Here is a 19,647-nt window from a genome sequence, read left to right on the forward strand (position 1 = left end):
TCACAGGAACTTTGGGTAAAATTTTAAACAGCATCACATTATGCCAACCTATCTGACCTTAAATAACACTAATGTGAGTTGGTGAATAAAAGACGTGGATGTGCTTATTGCCGAAAACTATACAAAATATGAAACAGGGCTATCCCTCCCACTTCATTTAACTTATTTTAAACTAAATCCATTTTTATGGCACTCTAAACACAATGTAAAAGCAAGAACAGAAAAATTGAACAACAGGACAGAACAAGGGAAAATGTTATTAAAAGATAAAATAATAGAATTGTATATACTGTATGTGGTATAAAGCTTCAGAGGAAAATACAAAAAGAATGATAGGAGAAGGGGAATTCTACAGTGTTGATCCATCTACTATCAGCAAAGCACTTCGTCCTGGATCCTGGGACAGACAAGAGTCTTTGGATAAAAGTCAGTTCTCTGACAGTAAATGTATCAGATGCAAGAACAAGGCTGTTCCCTGTTTTTCATGCCTTTGCACCGGTGTGGCTGGAGCCATCATGTCCATCCGTCCAGACCATTCTTATGAACACAATATCTCAGGAACGCGTTGAGGTAATTTCTTCAAATTTGGTATGTGTCCCCTTGGACTGAAGGATGAACCGATTGTTTGTATATGTGATGAACTAGTTCATGCAAACCTACCATTTTTTCCTACATCTGTCCTTTAGAGTCACATTCTTTTCCTGCTGCTCCCAGAGACTATCACATTAGGTGAATGCAGTTAATAAACTACTGGACAGAAAACCTGATGTATCCTGACTCCTGAGGACCAAGACAAAAACATTCACAACATGTCATATATTTTCTTTATTTAGATCCTCTTAATCCTCCAGTTTCAGTGAACACAAAGACATAACTACCTGGTAACTGGTTTTCATTTTTCTCAAGCACAATACATATATTTAGTCTTTAATACTGTAGTTTAGATAAAGCACATTAAAATTCAGTGTCACATTAGTTTCTAGTTGATTACATGTTGCAGATAGCACAGCAGGGTGTAAACAGACAGGAGAGACATTTGATCCTTTCACAAATGATCCTCCCAAACACTAGCGCTTGTTATAGTTTTTCAAGTTTTTTTTTTTAATGGAGAAAAATAATCAAAGGGCACTTCTTCTATGATCTTTGGCAAACCTGACGGCAAAGCCTCTTCGCAGACCAAAAGGATATATTCATTGTATTTTGAGAGAAGTCTTCTTTTTATTTGCAACACAGACTAAATCTGACTGGGCAGAAAAAGCTGAAAAGGTCTTCCAAGAGATAAAATGCCCAAGGAGGTATAAATATTTTAAAAGCTGGAAGGTGCATTTATCTTTTCGCAGTTTGCCTTTTCTACTTATTCAAATGAAAGACGTGGTGATAATAAAGTGAGTTCAGCAAGAAGCCAGAGTAGACTAGCAGTCACACTTTATAAGGACACTGAGCTGCGCAAAGGGGACTGACTTCTACTGGGGGTATGAGTCAAAGAGAAGTAAGAAGGATTTATCAATGACATATGAAACAGCAGTATGCGTTCATAAGTCAGTAAATTACAGCATCGTCCAGACCATCCAAAATGAATACTTGTCTAAACAGAGTTTATCTGCTTCTAGCTATTTCATGCACCATAATGAGCAAAAAATAAGCCAAACAGAATACACACACACACACACACACACACACACACACACACACACACACACACACACACACAAAACTGATAATTCAAGTTGATCAGGGTTCTTCAATTCAGAATCAACTCCAAAAATATGCAAATGAATTGAAAAAATAAAAAACTAAAATTAAAAGAGGTGGTTTTGAACACAAATGAGTATTCTTGGGATTATTTAAAGATACCTCTCAGAGTTTAAAACAAGAAACAATATACTTCAAATACACAGGCAGCAACAACAGGGGAAGCATGGAGACCAAAATTTAAATATAGTCCTTTACAGAAATACATCACAGTGTCCCGTGCCTTGCCCGGGCAACCTTGGAGTTTGTCTTGCGACCTAAAGCACTGCAGATGAAATCACCAGCTTCTATAACTTTGGCAAGATTCACACCCTGCAAAAAATGATTACATATCGAATGTAATATTTACAAGTGATATAATGTGGGTAAGAAGCAGGATGCCATGAGTGACAATGGCTGTGTGCAACAGGTGGTGGAAAACTAAACTGTAGTGAAAATATTCAACCAGCAGGGGTAGGAATTGTTAAATAAATTGTTCTTGAGATGGAGCATGTAACACTGCAAGCTCCTGCAACATGTGTAAAATCTAATCAAATCAATTATATTATAGAATAAGAATTTACAACAGTGTATTTTTATGTACATGAGGGTATGAGTAGGGATGATAGATTGGGATTATAAAGACATGAGCTACCACAGGTCTGTGGCACTTACTGTTTCAATGCCCATGCCATGGAGCATGTAGAGGACGTCCTCTGTTGAAACGTTGCCAGATGAACCCTGAGCATACGGGCAGCCTCCCAGGCCCGCTACTGCAGAATCCACCACACGGACCCCCATCTGCAAGGACACACAACAGAGACATTCAGCGGCTCTATAAGGCTTCACCTCAGGTAAAAACTCCATCAACAAAGGTCCTTGTTCTGCTGGATCACTCTGCCTGCTGCAACGTGCCTTGCCTTGGCCTGCCAGGCCTGCAGCTGGGTTTTACAGCTGTTTGGGAGAACAGTGGTCTTCATGTCTTAAAGATGAGTGGGCATAGAATATCCCACAGTACGGCTTAGTCATCCTCTTTGTCAGCTCAAACCACCAGCACCACATAATTACAGCTTATTCGTATGAGAAGAACATCCTGAATGCTGAAAAGAACATTTCATATGTTTCTGATTCTCCTGGTTACTCATGTTTTTACAGCTCTCCTCTGCTCTTAACCATGAGGATTCACTTTCTTGCCACCCTGAGAAGACATTTTCTTCTTGGCAGCATGGTGTCCTCTTACACTATGCCAACAATACAGGGATTGTAACAATACTACGTAAATGTGAAGTAATCAATGTTCTAAATTATTTCGCTGATGGTGGTTCTGTGGTGGTCTTATCTGCAAGAGATGAATTTCAAGTTTGATTGCTTTGGTTCATTGGCTGCTTACAATTTTGTGAGACTTTTTTCTTTTTCTTTTACTGCTTGTATTAAATGTCTGGCATTCATGTGAAAACAAATGATACATTTTCACTTGTTTGTCTGAATTTTAAAGTTTTTGTCAGACAGGTTGCCAAAAATCCTAAAATGCTGCTTAGGAAATATTTGTTTACTTTTTATATTTATAGCTGCAAGGAGAATCCATTTGTAGAAACATATATTACAGTTTCTCTGAATGCACATGTTACTGTATATAATGAGACAAAACTGCAGTGCTTGCCGTGTAGGTGTTTAACTTATCCACAAGAGCAACTTTTGTTTTCACATCAACTAAAGATGAAGCCAGAGTTTCAGAGTCATTGCGCACTAAGGTCTCAGGATGTTTTCCACATGTCTCTAGGATCATCATGAGAATATTAAAATTGTTTTCCAGCTTCCGTGGCAGAGCCAGATGTCAGAGGATCCCACGGTGCAATAAAATTAAAGCGCCAATTCTCTCAGTGGACTTTTACCCCATGGACCAAGACCAAGCAAGCTAAGAATTTCTATTACCTTTTGTTATTTGATTTGATTTGATTTTTTTTTAACAATGCTGCTAATTGGTTGATTTTCCAAAAGACAAGAACCTACTTCTTTCAGGGGTTGTCTGAGCTAGCTGTGATTGCTGTTTATGTTGGCAAGAAAAGAGGAGGAGGGTGGGCAGAAGCAGGAGGAGATCTACACCGGTGTGCAGTGCACGAGATTTCAAGACCTTGGTTAAAGTCAGAGCAGGATATTGTGCTAGGCAGACATTTTTGTACTATAAACACAGAGTTGTAATCTACAGTACCATACCAATCCTCTCAATTTCAGCTGCTAACTGCGTGAGGCCAGGGGTCTTCAGCACACTGATTTTAAAATGAACAAAAGGAACCCTTCAGCAGCTTGCCCTGTTTCTCTGGACACTTACTGCACAAAAACCAGTGGTCAGCAGTGCGAGCTTGCCAGTGCTCGGTTAGGTTCACACTGCCCAGAAACCAGATGTGCACTCAGTGTTAAAAAGCCAAATTCTGTGAGCTGCGGTTATATAAAAACAATACATTCCTGTGTAAAGATACAGTGCATTTTCAAACCTACATAATTCGGGATAAGCTTGTTGACATTCTACACTCTGAGAGAACAAGGCTGAAGATGGACATGCTCCCATTTTGGTTTTATAACTGCGTCAGAAAGAGAGAGCATGTATTCACTGAAGGATATAAAGCAGTGATGCTTTACCCACCGCTACATAAACTGGGAAGCTGAAAGAAAACCGTCACAGATCCAGTGCTGACACATCACCTCTTTCCCAGAATGCATAAATAAGCTGGAAGCAAAGCCCAATTATTGGTGTGCAGCTGGGAGATAGATAAAACAAACATATAAAGAATAAATACTTTTTACTTCATGGTTTATTTATTTAATTTCTGTTGTCCCTAAGAAATAAATGAATAGCGTATAACAATGAACAGTAGTACACAGTCTAGATAATCTAATCATATATTGTACATGTATGAATGCATTCATCTTTTTAATATTCTGCACTTGTATATGTTAAAGTTTTTATTTTATTATCAATATTATTATGTGATTTAATGGGATTTGATTCTAAAAATTCTCAGTTACAAGTACTACCCATTCAAAATGTTGCTTAAGTAAAGGTACAGAAGTACTGGCATCAAAACACACTTAAAGTTCCAAAACTAAAATGCACAGTTTATATTAATTATATCATATTACTGAATTATAGTTATTGACACAGTATTGTGCACATCACATTTAATGTTGCAGCTGGTAAAGGTGGAGCTCATTTTAACTACCTTACATGCTAATAGTTTGAAGTAATGCTTGGTATTTTGTGACTTTCCCACTAGGGACCAATAAAGTCAGATGATTATAGTGCACTCTGTATAATTATTCTGATTCTGAAAAGTAACCAGTAACTAAAGTTATCAAATAAATGTAGTTGTGTAAAAAGCACGACATTTGCCTCTAAAGTGTAGTGAAGACAAAGTGTGAAGTAGCAGAAAATGAACATACTCAAGTACAGATACCTCAAAATTGTACTTAAGTACAGTACCTGAGTAAATGTACTTTACTTTCCATTATTGCTGCAATTAGAATTTCACCACAAACAAGTGACAATGAAGATCATAATGATGGTGATGATGGCCACTGTGACTGTCATAAAATGATAATGTAATTAATGTACATTAGAACATCATAATATCAACAATACTGTAAGCTGTACTTGACACAATCAACGCACTAATAAAGTTCCTGACCCTGCATCAGCCCATCATGCTTGAACAGTATCTCATGGACAAACAGGTTATATTGTTTCCCCCAGCTGCAGCTACACACAATGCACCAAAATTGTGGGTAAGAATAAATAATTTTCTTTGCCAAGTCTGTGAAATCTAAGTACATACATTGTCAGTGTGGGACCTGCCAGGAGTAGGTTTGTAACAAAGCTCCCCTAGACCTCCTGGAAAGAAAGAAAGAAAAGGTACAAAGACTGAGGAATGTCTTTATCAGAAACAAAAGAGGTGACTCAGGGCTGACAGCACTGGGGGAATTCATTTCTTTCCCAGTTGGTGGTGTGGACGTCTGGCACACAGTAATGAAAAACTATGAAAAAATCTTTCATTTCCATCTTTTTATGGGTGAACAAATGGTAGGCTAAATATCCGGGGATGCTATTATTTTCTGTGGCCACAGGACAGCTGTGATGAATCATTCCAAATATGATCCACAGAGGAATTTCACTGTCCCTCTGCACTTTTCCATTTCACGGTCCAAAATCAAACCTAAATTTAAAAATATTTGCTATGTTCCATGTGAACATTGTTGAGTGCTTCTTCAGCGCTGTGTTGCAGTGTTACTGAAGAATAGCACCATAGATAATCAAGATACAAGCATCAATATTAGAGCAAATTGAACCATTATTTTTCTCAATATCTGGCCTACATTTAAAATAAAACTCTGAAGAGCACTGCCAATTAATGACATTAACAAAGTAAGTAACCAAAATGCAGTGATTTAAGCAAACTGCAGAAAATATCACAACGCACAACTGTGTTCTTCACAGCAGATATTACTGTAAAAATAAAGTGCTGCTTCGTTGAGTCCAGAGCTGCAGCACTGTTCATCACATGCTCAGCAGCAAGTGAATGAAAGGATCATTTTCCACTCCCCTTTAAGCGCAGCATTGTCGGAGAGTTCAACAGCCAAGTGACAGATGAGTTAGGAGCCCCCCGGGGCTTCCATCCACCTAGCTCTCAGGTGCTTTGTCCAATAGACACTGAATAGGTGAGCCTTTGTGCTGACCCCCTCACATTTCTTGACCCACCCAGCCCCCGGTGAACTTCATCCTCTGATAATGTGCTCCAGAGAATTGATACAGCCATATCTGCATCACTTCTGTTTTACGTCTAAATTTATCTAGGTTTTATGCTCGCTATGGGTGAAGTGAGGGAAAACACCCTAATTAGATTTGTGTGAGCTGTGCAGAAACAGAATTAAATTTTTTCCTCACTATAGTTCATGTGTGCCATGATGGGAGGGCCCTTTGGAAATATCTTATGTTCATTAAGAGTCTGGAATGTTTTTTTTTTCAGTAGACAGTTTGTGAATTATCTTTCTTTGTGGGGAGACTTAGATCATGTTTCTTAATGGCCCTCATCCTTGTTGACTGACGGTTCCCACTTTTCAGCGTGTCCTATTGTAACCTATACATCTGCTTTGTGCCTTCTCAATCGTGCAGAACAGAGGATGCATTCATAATGCTGCAAACCACCACACTGTCATTAAAGCTCAGGCCAGATTCAGGTTTACAGTGGGTTTCATAAACATTCGGACTGTGATACACCGTTTTACACTTCAGCTCCATACATATCTGTTGAAGAGGAAAATGATACAGAGATTTATTCTAGAGTAACACTTTTAAGCTCTAAAACATTGAATCGCATATGCTCTCAAAACAACCATAAATGTTCAAAATAAGTGAGAAACTGATGCAAATTTAACTTAAGTAAACGCTACTGTACAGTACTTATCGACTGGTTCTGTCTAAAATTGTCCACAACTGGAAGCAGCTTAAACATTAAATCTGGCATTTACTTGCTGAAGGATATCCTGGATCAAGAATCCCTACCTCAACTCTGCTTCCACATCTGGTTGCTCCTCTTCATGTCATCATGAAAAACTACACTGACTTATGCAAAGGCTGGGCATTTATCCATAAATGACCTGCGGTTCTCTACAAGAATATTCAAACTCATCATATGGAAGGATGTGCATGTGAAAGAGAAGATACCCAAAAAATCCTTGCCAAGCGACTGGGAAAGTAGAAAGTTAAGCTGTCAACGAATGTAACATGCGAGGAAGAGGAAGCTAATGCATCATTGAACAGAGGAGAGGCTACACTTCCAGCTCTGATGCGAACGGGCCTCCGTTTCTAACCACTCCAGTATTCGTAGGCCCTCTACAGAGTTCTGAAAGATAAAATGTTGTCACTTTTCACACCCTTCGCATAAAGATCAAGATGTTTCTTCTATTAAAAGAGATGTGAATGAAAGGCTGGCTGTCACTCCTGTCCTCCCGGAGTTATCAGAGATTCCTTTTCTTCAGAGACATCTGAGATATTTTCAGCCATGCTCTCCTTTCAGAGATCCCAAATGACTTCACAAAATTTGCAGTGATATCTGACCTTTCTGTCACTCTGTTATCAAGGATAACAATTTTCACTCTCTTCCCTTGCGGTTTTCTCAAAATTCACAGGTAAATACATTTATAATAGATATTTTTTGGTGTGTTAACCTTCTTATATAATCACCCTTTACATAATAGAGGTGAACAAGCTGGTGTAGTTAGGTAAAATGCAGTAAATGCTTTAAAAGACAGTTTTTGTTATCAAAACAGTAAAAGAAAAACTGTATGTTAATTAAAAAGCTTTTTACCACTACTTTGACATTAACACTACTTCCTCTTCTACAATTGGCAAGAAAAATGAATTCAATAATAATGTACATAACTTAAGCATCAATATATTAAGTAGTGGTAGCAGTAATACTTTTGGGATGACTGGATAATATAGGTGTGTGTTATGAGTTCTTACCTGAAGTGCAGTGAGAATGTTGGGTAGTGCTTGTCCATAAGTGTCGTGGCAGTGAACGGCTAGAGAGTTGCAAGGCACCTCCTTCATCACAGTTTGCAGCATCTTAAACATGGAATCTTGAGTACCAACACCGATGGTATCCCCCAGGGAAATCTCATAACAGCCCATTTCATATAACCTCTTTGCCACCTGAAAAATAGTAAAAATGCAGTAAAATGTTCTCATTGAAATAGCAGAGAATAAGCCTGTAAATTCTAGAAATTAAATGAGAAAACATGTAGGAGAAGGCCTGATTATAAAAATAGGTAGCAAACGTTGTGACCTTGACCAATGTAAGCCTTCAGTATACTGTGTTCAGTAGGCATACCTATTTTCCAGACTGAACATTTAGAAAACATAAAATAGAAATAAAGAAAGGTTAGTTTCACCTCAGCGACTTTGGAAGGCTCAATGTGTCCCTCATGGGGGCATCCGAGGGCACAGGACACATATCTGAAAGCGGATGAAAATTTAATATGTTCATTTAATATAACACTTGGTCACATTTTGGTGTGAATGACTGAAGACAGAAACCTAAACAACCACCATGGCTGGAGTAGTGATTCAGTGTAGCACAAAAAATTTCAACCTGTAAATTATTTGACTTCTGATCCTGAGATTTATTTGCGCATTCGCTGAAATAAAATTCAACAAACTAATTATTTCACCATTGCCTGTTGTTCTCAGGTAGAATAATTTAGCTTAACATTGCTCTGACATCTCAAAAAAGACAAAAGATTTACACAACAATAAATGATTTTGCTGTTGACCCAGCCTTCAAGTCTGTGTTTACACTAATATACTGTTGTTCTGTCATGTTTATCTTTTTTCACCTAAGAGGTTCAAGTAAACAAGCATTACAGCTGTGGTGACAAAGGCACAGCTGTATTCAGCAGTTTACTCTGTTTGCTTTACTTTAGTGTGCATGTAGACTTGTGGTTTACTAATGCATACTGGTGACCATCTGGGACTTTACTGAATTATGTGTATTCACCTATGTATAAAAATTGTTATATTTTTACTTGGAGTACAAAAATAAATATGATAATAAACTCAGTAAAACATTCGATGTGTGTTTTCACTCATTTTAAGTGACAATATCCAGAATACATACCCACGAACTGAGATGTGTCGCTCTTTGGCAGCGTTAATGACTTCCTCAAACCTCAGCATGCTTTCCTCAATAGAGCAGTTAATGTTTTTTTTACTGAAGGTTTCGGACGCCGACCCAAACACCGCCACTTCAGTAGCACCAGCTGCAACCTTAAAACAGGAACACTGTGTTGGAGTCACACAGGATTCTCTGGCAAAAATTAATGTTGTAACTCCACTTCACAAGCACAGGTAAAAAGTTATGGTTTAGCGTAGCGGCCATCATGCTGCTTACAGCATCCTGGAAGCCTTGAATGTTAGGTGTCAAAACGGGGTATTGAACATGAGGTGCTCTCTGGATTCCTCGTAATACATCAGTGTGGTCTGCCATCTAGATGAAGGGGGTGGGGGAGATATGTGATGTAGAAAAAAGACCTTTAACATCTTGTGATTATGTTTTTGAGAATTACTTTTACATGTCACATTTCCCAATACAACCAAAAAAACTAAACTAAACATGAGACATGCTCTTTTTCAGGAAGTGGTACAATTTAGAACACGGGAAGAAAATCTTCCAAACATTCTTTCCATCTGTGGGTGTAACAAAGATACTAAAGAAGGATATTTTCCATGCAGACAAGAAAGGGAGCCTAATAAATCACTCAGCATTCTTTTGCTTTGCACAAAGAAGAGCTATTACCTGCGGTACCCACTTTGAAGAGACAAAGCTGGTGGCCTCGATCACACGCAGGCCTGTTGCTGAGAGCATGTCTATCAGCTGGATTTTCACTCCTGTTGGAACATTTTCCTGGGGAGCAATGAAACTGAAACAACTCGTTCTGGATTTGATTCCACTCAGCATGGGAGGTACAACCAGCAGATATCTGGCAGATTTCTTTTGTTTTTGTTTTTTTTTTAATTTGGCTGCACTGCTTGCCAGTGACATTGATATCCATGTTCACATACTGTATTTTTCAGAATATTTTAAGTTCTCTTGAAATAATAACGTGGAAAATAGAATTATTTTTTGATCCGCTGCAATTTGTAAAACTGCAGGAGCAATCGGGAAATGATAAAGCAGTGCCGTTTTAAGCAGAGTAAATAAGTCGGAAGAAGTGTCGTCTTTCATATTCAGTTTCAAAGAAAATGTGAAGCATATGTCTTTGGCAGTTATGACACACAAACCCATATGTTATGAACTGTTTTATGTATCAGACACAGAAAAATGGGGGGTTTTCAGGGATGATCACAGATAGTAATACAAAACAAGTAGGCATATACATATAAATGAGATCCTTACTGAGTAGGGCCCATACCTTTTCATTTTGAAGTCCATCTCTTGGCCCAACTTCAACAATTTTAACAAACTCTGCATACTCATCTCCTCTAATGGTCTGGAAAAATATCAAAGAGAAACAGAGCAGAGAATAAAGAGAGCAATAACATTCAACAGGACACTGAACACAAGCACCCAGTCATCTTCTTGGCATGAGATGCTCCAGGACAAGTTATTTCTAACACGAACAACTCTCTGCCACATTGCCAGATGAAACCTAAGAAGAACACCATCACTAAGCCTGTCACGCCATTAGGATGCAAACTCATGAGATGTGTCAGAGAAAACTTTGGGAAGGGAGGTAAGGGTAACCCCACACAAACCACAAGACGTGAGCTGAAGATCAGGGTATTTTTCTGGTCTTGACCTCAAAATGCTAAGGAAAATTAAGGTCACTGTGGAATTTAAATGTAAAATCTCAACAGAGATTAAAGATGACAGATTTATATAACAAGATTTTTAGACTGACATTTATGAAAGCACCATGTAGCTCACCAAAAAACACTAATTGTTCTAATCGATGTTTGTCCACTAGGGAGCACAGAAACAAAACAAGCTAACAAATGTTGCAGCTTATTGAGGTGTTAAGCCATTGGGCTTAGCAGACATTTTCTTCTCTTATGTCTAGTGCACACAGAGCAACATTAGCCTGCACTGGAGCTGCTTTTCTGTTTATTTGCAGAATGTAAGTCCAACATATTGTTTTACTTGGAATGAATGATTATCATTCTTGTTAAAGTTTTATCTTTAAAAGTACAGTTGTATGTAAAAGCAGAACAAACCTTCAACTGAAGATGATCATTATTCAAGTAGCACGCTGCATCAGCCCTATCATTTGTGGCTGGTGCAGCCTCTCTGACATGAGAGAGTCACATGGCAGAACACGTGCAGCAAATTAGAAACAAGAACAACAACAAAAAAAGACATGCTCACCTTCTCCTCCAGCAGCCAGCGTCTCAGCCATGGGTAGTCCTGATTGAGATGCTCATAGCTCAGGCAGTGCTTGACTGTAGTGGGTATGTTACCCATCCAAATGGCTGTAGTTCAGCCTTGTGCACCTCTGTCTCCTCCGAAACCAGCCTGCACTCTGCACAGACTGATACAATTAATATAGCAAACTGAGGCTTCAGAACAGTATGCCGATGCTGCCTGAACAGATGGAATTAGAGGATGGCTGCATGTGGTGGAGGATGATTCAGCAGTTGCCATGGTAGCCACATCCCCAGTAGGGAGGAAATCCAAAAAGAGAGGGAGGGGGGGGGATGGTGTGAAGCACAGTGGCAAATGAGTTGATTTGGCAGATTACTGCTGCATGTTGGAGTGAGAATTCTGAGGACAGCTATAGCCTCATATCTGCATTGAAAAAGGATTGCAAGCAAGAAAAGAAGGAACAATAAGGAAAGAAGAGGATGCACAAATATTGTATTAACTGGCAGAGTACTGAGTGCTTTCTTCCCTTTGGAAGTATTTAAATGAGCTCTTACAGCTGCTGTTTTTTAAAAACCTGATTCAACAGTAAGATTAGATGCACATTTACCTCCCTGCTCTAGTGAATTGAAGGTTTCAGGGAAACAGGCTGCTTTGACTGATCTCCTGTGACCCAAGGGGTTTCCATTGCCAGACGTGCCACTGCTGCCAATGTCAACTGCATGGTGTAATAAAATCCCTTGTTAAGCCAAGGCAACATTTATCAGAGAAAGAGCCATTCTTCTGAACCCAGATGTTAACAATAGGAGGTTTAATGAAGCCCTAGCATTCAACCATCTCACCACACTAAACTACTCTGTGATGAGAGACCTCTGCTGTTCTCTTGGGGGAGGAGGGCGACTCAAATGATCAACCCTCAAAAAAGCTTTTTTTTTTGTAGTAGACTTGATGTCTATCAGTTGCCGCCCCTTAAAATTCAAAATCCCTTTTAATGTCTTGCCTCTGATCACTTGTTTATGGTCCTCTTAGGTGCAGACAAACAAGAAGTGTGGCAGCATTAATAGTTGAATTTTGAAGTAGCTTTCAAATCTAATTTTTTAACTTTAAACACATTTTATTTAGCTTTATACATTAATCATTACTGATTATTTTTTCTTTTTGCCATTTTTGCCAAAAATGAATAAAGGGTATTTTCTGTTGCAGTTATATTTGCCTGAAAATAACAGTTTATTCATTTACAGTAATTTAGTGATTTTAGTGGCTTTTTCCATCTCTGTTGTTTCAGTCAGCAATTACTACTTGTCTTAACCTTAACTGGCCTTTTAACATTTCTACTTTCAAGGAAAGTTGACAGTTATGGCTTATCTTGACAAATACCAGCTGCAATGGGCCACTTGAAAGAACTGAGCTTCAGGGGCTTTTCTGCTTTTAGGAGTCAATGTAATGCAGGTGAGTAGAAACTTTAAAGAGGAAGATTGGACGCTTTACAAAAAAATACCACTATAAAACAGCTCATCTAATAGAAAAAAAATACTCTTTTGTAAAACAGCAAAATACTAAAAGCAAAGACTAATATGTGAAGAATTTCTATATGGCTAGAATCATCATAATGCAATTAGCTGTTACTTACAAACTCCTTTATAAATAGTATCACTTTAGCAAGTTGATGCTGTAAATTTCAGGTTTTTTAGCGTGTATACAGCATGAAAAAAAAAAAAAACTGAGGCAACAGCGTTATCATCACACCACCATGCTGTCCATTTTGAGGACTCTCATCATTTGGCTGTCAAATCAAAAGGTGTTTTTATTTTTATTTCTATTTTTTTTTAATCACAACAGAATTAAAGATGTACTCAAACACTGTAACGGGAGATTAGGTGAATGATATATCTTGACAGAAGCAACAACATCTCTGCACTAGTCTGAAGGCTGTTTGTCTCCAGAGAACTATATATTTTACAAAAGAGGACTTTGGAGAACATACTGATGATAAAGGCCTCAAAATGTTAAAGGAAAAGCAAACAATGCAAATGTCACATCCATGTTTCTGAACCGGAAAATGTTACATACAAAAGAAAAGGACTATTCTCTTTTATGTCCTAAAAAAGAAACAGATGTGAAAAACACTTTGCTGAGTACAGGTTTCGGCAAGGCATGAAAGACATTTTAAGATCTCAAATATATACTGAAAACAAAGTGGGAGAAAGAAAACAGGAAACAGATTAAATCAATTTTTGTCCTCCATCCGTCTTCAATTTCTACATCATGGATTTAACTGAACTGTGACAAAATGAGAGTCCTGGTGCTGAGTGAATAGCACATTCTCCTGACCCTGAAATGAATAATCTTTCATACCTGAGGAAGATGGGAAGGGTTTGTTAGCTATATAATTAGAATAATTACACTGTACTACAGCATCAGACCATTTAATGGCATGTAATTTAAACTGAATTAAGTAGAAGGCATGCTGCACAAAAAGAGCAAAGTTTTGCTATATATTCTATACAGTATAATAGCCCTTCTTTTGTGTAAGGAAAGGCATCACCACTCCATCTTGTTTCTGATATATTCAACTATGTACCAAGACAAAGAATGACTACAACCACTTTTATAAAAACAGCAGCCTACCGTATAGTTTCTTCAGGAAGGATGGCTGCTCTGCAACTTTCCACAGCTCCCCTCAGAGACAGCATGTGTGTTAAAGATTAACCTCATAGCAATCACGCCACAGAGTGCCCTATGGCTTTTAGCCACAAAAGCCACTGATCTGCATGTTGTGATCAAGTGTCTACAAATGGTCATATATAGTACGGTTGATTTACAAAATACAACTTGTCCTGCTCTGCACATGCAGCTCCAGGTAAACCTTTGCCACTCTGTGCACTCACCTTTTTAGAATAATCAGCATTCGTCTCTTATTCATCGTTAGAGTTATCAAAAACGCTCAAGCCCTCACCATTTGGCTAATCACTCATTCTGATAATTCCACAATCTTCATCTTTTTCTTCTCAAAGGCACCAGTTAACACCACTTGGCCACAGATATATTTAAGCAGATGTTTCTAAGCAGCCTATCGTGCAGATTTTTATATTGTACCGTAGAGGACTTCACGGCTGGAAAACAACCCCAAATGGATCATAAAGCACAGAAACTTCCTTTGGTGTATCCATATCTGACCTGAGAGAAACTGGATTTCACAGCACAATTTTCAACAGCCACTATACACATGAGCTGGGTTAAGTGGTGGCTGTTGACATCTCTATTTGCTTTAGAAACTGGCACAGTAGCAGGTTTTGTTCATTATTTTTGTTGTGGTGTGTGAATATATCAAGTGCATTTGGGTCTTTAAAATACAAGAGCTGAGTTTTGGTAATGACACATTTTTTTCTACAAAACCCTGTTTTTATTTAACAAAAGAGGCACAAGTTCTCAGATGTTTATGGTTGTCAAAACATAATCGGCTGTATACGAATTTAGCTTCAACAAAAAATAGTCTGAGATTGACACAGCTGTGATTTGACACAGAAAGAATCTGATCAGGGAATAAACAAGTTAGATTTAGAATTTGACCAGACATCAACATCTGGAGGTATAAACACAGGGAAAACAAAGGAACTGAAGTCTGATGCATATAAAATACTTGACTGATGATACTGACACAATCGTACACTGTCAAGGTGAACTGGTGGACCAAATGCACAACGTGTCATCCTCCTAGTTTCCACCTTTCTTCTAATAATACCCTAAAATAATCTTTATCTGGCCCAAAATATTAGCTTAAATATCCATTCTTTATTTGAGAAGCACTTTGGTTTGACATCTATTCAATTTAAGAGCCCAAAAAAACAAAAACAAAGACATATAGATTCAGAGGACACAGAGGAGACTTAGTGGTATTTTTTACCAAAAAACCAAAAACAAACAAAAAACATTGTTGATACCTAGATTATAAATGCATTCCACCAGTTTTACATGCCAGTGTTACAATAAGTTTCTAATTAAAGGGTGGTCATTCCACCTGTTGGATTATGAGACTGGATGATTCACCACAATGATGACAATGTCTGTTTTTAGCTCTACACTGGACAACGTAATGTACAGTACCTGCCTCCAGCATTTGCTTCCTATGCACATTTGGACTGCAGAATAGCAAAAGCAACAGACTAGATCTCTTTCTGTAAAAGACCATTAAATACACTGTAGTCAGCTAGAGAAACATGGCAAATGTTTTTAACTATAGAAACATACTGTAAACTTTAAAATAGCTAATACTATACATCACGGCTATCATTTCTGAACACTTTTTATTCTTTGGACAGTTATGATGGTCGACTTGACCCTTTTCAGTTTACTGACTGTTTTGGGGTGTGTGAGGCTTTGTTGCTCTGACCCTGGGATTCCTGGTACATGTCCCAGTACTTCTAATGACACTGGGCTTCCCTTTATTGTAAGTGGCTATATGGCCACACTTCCTTCTATGATGCTATACCATTGTGTTTACATTGCTACAACACATCACAGACCGATGGTTTTGCTCATCATAAAGGTAGGTCGCACACATCCACACTGTAATGTTGAGAGCTCAGTGTCCAGAGTGAGTTAACATAAAAAACTGGCTTAAAGGCTGAGTCAGAAACCTGAGCCTCCTCCTTGATCTCAGATTTTCTTTGTTAGCTCTCTCTCTCTCTCTCTCTCTCTCACACACACACACACACACACACACACACACACACACACCTATGTCACATTTCTAAATCACGTCTGGCGTCTGTTATAATTATGATAGTGGAACAGTTGATGCTGTTAATGTAAAATAAAGACAGTTATATTTTAATGAGTAGTATTATTGTAGTTTTTGCTCTAATATTATTTGAAGCCAGCCTCTGCCATCAAAGTGACTCTAGTTACATTCACTGTGTTACTTTTGTGGTTGAAATATAATTATAACAAAATTTAAGTACTAATATTTGCCTCTGCCATCAAAGTGACTCTTGTTACATTCACTGTGTTACTTTTGTGGTTGAAATATAATTATAACAAAATTTAAGTACTAATATTTTTCCTAGTTGTTTCAGTTATTCTGTCATTTTAATTGTTATTTAAAAATCAAATATTGTGGTTAATCATAGATGAGACTGATATCTGATGAAACTGACTAATGAGACTGATCTGAACATTCCCTACAATTTAATTAGCTGCTCTGAGAAAGGCTTGGTATTGCACCTATGGTACATGGCTGAACTGAACTTTCAAATTCAAGCAGACAAAAACTAAATTTGAGCAGAAAAGGTCTTTTTTATACTATATGAATTTTGCTGGAAAAAGATTAATGCCATGTACTGTACCAACAAAACTCTGTGATTAAACTGTATGTACAGGACAAACAGTTTAGAGTGTATTTAATCTTTAAACCTTTGGACATACAAAAAGGATTTAAATACAATCCAAAAGCCACTGAATAAAGAGGTTTTAACAGTAAACAATGTGCTATTGTCTTGCTGAGCTTTTACTGAGACACAGTGACAATTGCTCTGCTGCTGAGCCTCAGTCGACACTGTAAACATAACTTAAGACCAATAATTGTCTTGGCTCCTACAGTGATGATTAACTCAAGAGTCAGATCTTTAAATTTAAAGAACTGAAGAATTATTTGAACTTTCTCTGTCCCCTCTAAAAATAAATGTATGTAAATCCTTTCTGCAGAGTCATGTTTAAATGTAGTTTATTTATTAAATTGGTTCAGACAAGTATATCTAAACAGTATTAATTGATGAAATGTACCTTTCTCATACATTTTAATTTGGTCAAATCCATAGTAAATGGCAAGATGTCAAACTCCAGAAACTATATAAATGCACAGGTGCTGCCTCTAGTAGTAATGGGAAGTGGCAGTTGAGTTCACTCTGTTGTATCGCTCACTTGGGGAGCTAATGTGCATGTGAATAACAAGCAAACATAAGCGTATTCCTGCGTTGCCCTCTGTGAGGACACATTCCTCACTACAGCGTTTTCATACCAAACAACATGTAAAAATGTGACCCATGTGGTCTCCCTTTTCAGGAGGCACTGATTGAGCTGTATGCAAGTCACAGCCCACCCACAGAATACCAATAAGGAGAACCATATGTGAGGAGATGAACTGGGTAAACTGCACAACATTTTTCTATTAGATACAGTTTCACTTACCTTGTGGAGGGGCTGCAAGGTGACACTCTGAAAATAAACTTTGAGCCACAAAAAGCTTAACAGAGGGTAAATCAATAAAACACTGAATTAATAAACCAAATCAACAAGTTGTGTTAGACTGAGTGAATTGTGATCAGCATCATGTCAATCACCTAACCTGCTTGCAACAGAATCAGCTGTACCAGTAAGTGAGCATACCAATGATTTACATGCAACTAGAAGTGCACATGTACAGTTACGCTACCTGACCTGTTAAACTCTTAAGCCTGTGAACAAATGTTTAGTTTCACAGTTTATGCACCCATAAATTGTGCAAAATTGGACTTGTCTTTCAAGGGCCACTGACAACATTTGATTTTCATTTCAAATATAAATGTTCTCATTCAGAACAGTTGTTTACAAAATGAATAACTACTGAAAATACGTTGAAAACATTTTTAAATAAATCATTTTACAATTTATTCAAGGCCAGGAAACACTGAAGAGGTTTGGGAGCCATTAGTGCACACATATGTTAAAAACATGGACTTTTTTTTTTCTCTGACTCGCCCAGACATAATAAGGAAAAGATGTACTGCCACTTTAAAAGTCACACCTGTACAATTGTATCCAATTCAGTGCAACACTTCCACCTTAACATCTGTAACAGTAAACTGTAACATTTTGAGCTTCATAAACACAGATGTTAAGGTGGAAGTGTTGCATTGAAGTGCATAGAATTGTACAGGTGTACCTAATAAAGTGGCCAGGCAGTGTACATTTCCTGTTCAGTATTTCAAAATTGTTTGTTTGTTGGATGCTTTCACATACTTGCACTGACTGCTGCTGATTATCTGGCATTACTTGGAGTCTTAGAAGTTTATAGACATTTTAATGTGGATGGCTGAGGCATAACGCCACTATTTTAATAAGTGCTGGAAAAATAAAACAGTCTGAAAAACAAGAACAGGCTGTGATTTAATCTGTACTGCTCATATTGTTAGTGGACATCTCTGAGGGGCCTCCAGCATTTCTGTTGGTGGTCTGACAAGATCAGTGGCTTATTACATTAGGCTTTTGTTTTTGTTTTGCAGTACTCGTCTGAGTATTTCCTGAAGATGATGGTTTAGATAAAAATGATCTCAATTATCAAGCATTTGTGATTAAACCATGTTTGCAACAGAGGAAAGCAGCCTGTCTGATCCTGCCAAGGGTTTCAAGATCATGTCTCCTCACTTGATATATCATATTCGCTGAACAAAACATGCTATTAACAGCCACTCACATGGACACGTCTGTTTTCACAATTCGGTTCATAGAATAAACATACTGGTGGAAAACGCTCAATATCAGCACCTGGAAACATGGCCTGACATTATGTAACTGTGTTTATGTAAAGCTAGCAGTATGTTGTCAGACATACTATGAACCTGACAGCATGACGCATGACTTATTCACAAGAACCCCTTCATGAAAAGTAAACTGCCATGGGTTGTGACCTTCTTCCAGCTCATTTCAGAAGTGGCCACTGGAAATGCTGATCTGATCAATGTCGAAGCACCTTTGACTCACTGCAGGCTGTTTTTGACCATGGGGGTCTCAGAGGGGTAGGGACCGCTATATTAACCTGCCATGAGTATGGCAGTTGTTACCATTTCCTTTCATGTGGCGAGGAGGCTGCTGCAGAGAGGGCTGTGTAGTTTTCGAGAACTTGAATAGGAGCTCATTCATAGCAGCTCCAGTGTTACAGAAAAGGAAGAAATGTAGTTGAATTGGAAAGAATCTCCAATATTAAACACTAGATGGGATTGTGAAGTGCTAGGAGTAATCATGCCAGGCA

The 19,647-nt window shown here is 38.0% G+C and overlaps 1 protein-coding gene across 1 annotated transcript; it reads right to left on the reverse strand.

Moving 5' to 3' along the window:
• Positions 1 to 825: 825 nt before the first annotated feature.
• hmgcll1 (3-hydroxymethyl-3-methylglutaryl-CoA lyase like 1) lies at positions 826 to 11,913 on the reverse strand. Its single transcript, XM_020603151.1, has 9 exons — positions 11,649 to 11,913; positions 10,696 to 10,773; positions 10,080 to 10,187; positions 9,675 to 9,770; positions 9,402 to 9,550; positions 8,677 to 8,740; positions 8,249 to 8,437; positions 2,407 to 2,532; positions 826 to 2,064 (listed from the first exon to the last, which is right to left on the reverse strand). Exons 1-9 carry the CDS (start codon positions 11,742 to 11,744, stop codon positions 1,960 to 1,962), a joined length of 1,011 nt encoding a protein of 336 aa, XP_020458807.1. The 5' UTR covers positions 11,745 to 11,913; the 3' UTR covers positions 826 to 1,959.
• Positions 11,914 to 19,647: the final 7,734 nt, after the last annotated feature.

This window comes from Monopterus albus, unplaced genomic scaffold, assembly GCF_001952655.1.
Source record: "Monopterus albus unplaced genomic scaffold, M_albus_1.0 scaffold60.1, whole genome shotgun sequence".
Classification (NCBI taxonomy): Eukaryota; Metazoa; Chordata; class Actinopteri; order Synbranchiformes; family Synbranchidae; genus Monopterus; species Monopterus albus.

Bases quoted from the DNA above. Each gene is read 5' to 3' on its own strand.
- hmgcll1 (XM_020603151.1), bottom strand. From the start codon at position 11,744: ATGGGTAACATACCCACTACAGTCAAGCACTGCCTGAGCTATGAGCAT. The intron at 10,774-11,648 runs GTGAGCATGTCT...ATATTTTTCCAG, and splicing joins GCTGGCTGCTGGAGGAGAAG to ACCATTAGAGGAGATGAGTA. The intron at 8,741-9,401 runs GTATGTATTCTG...ATCCGCTTTCAG, and splicing joins CGACACATCTCAGTTCGTGG to ATATGTGTCCTGTGCCCTCG.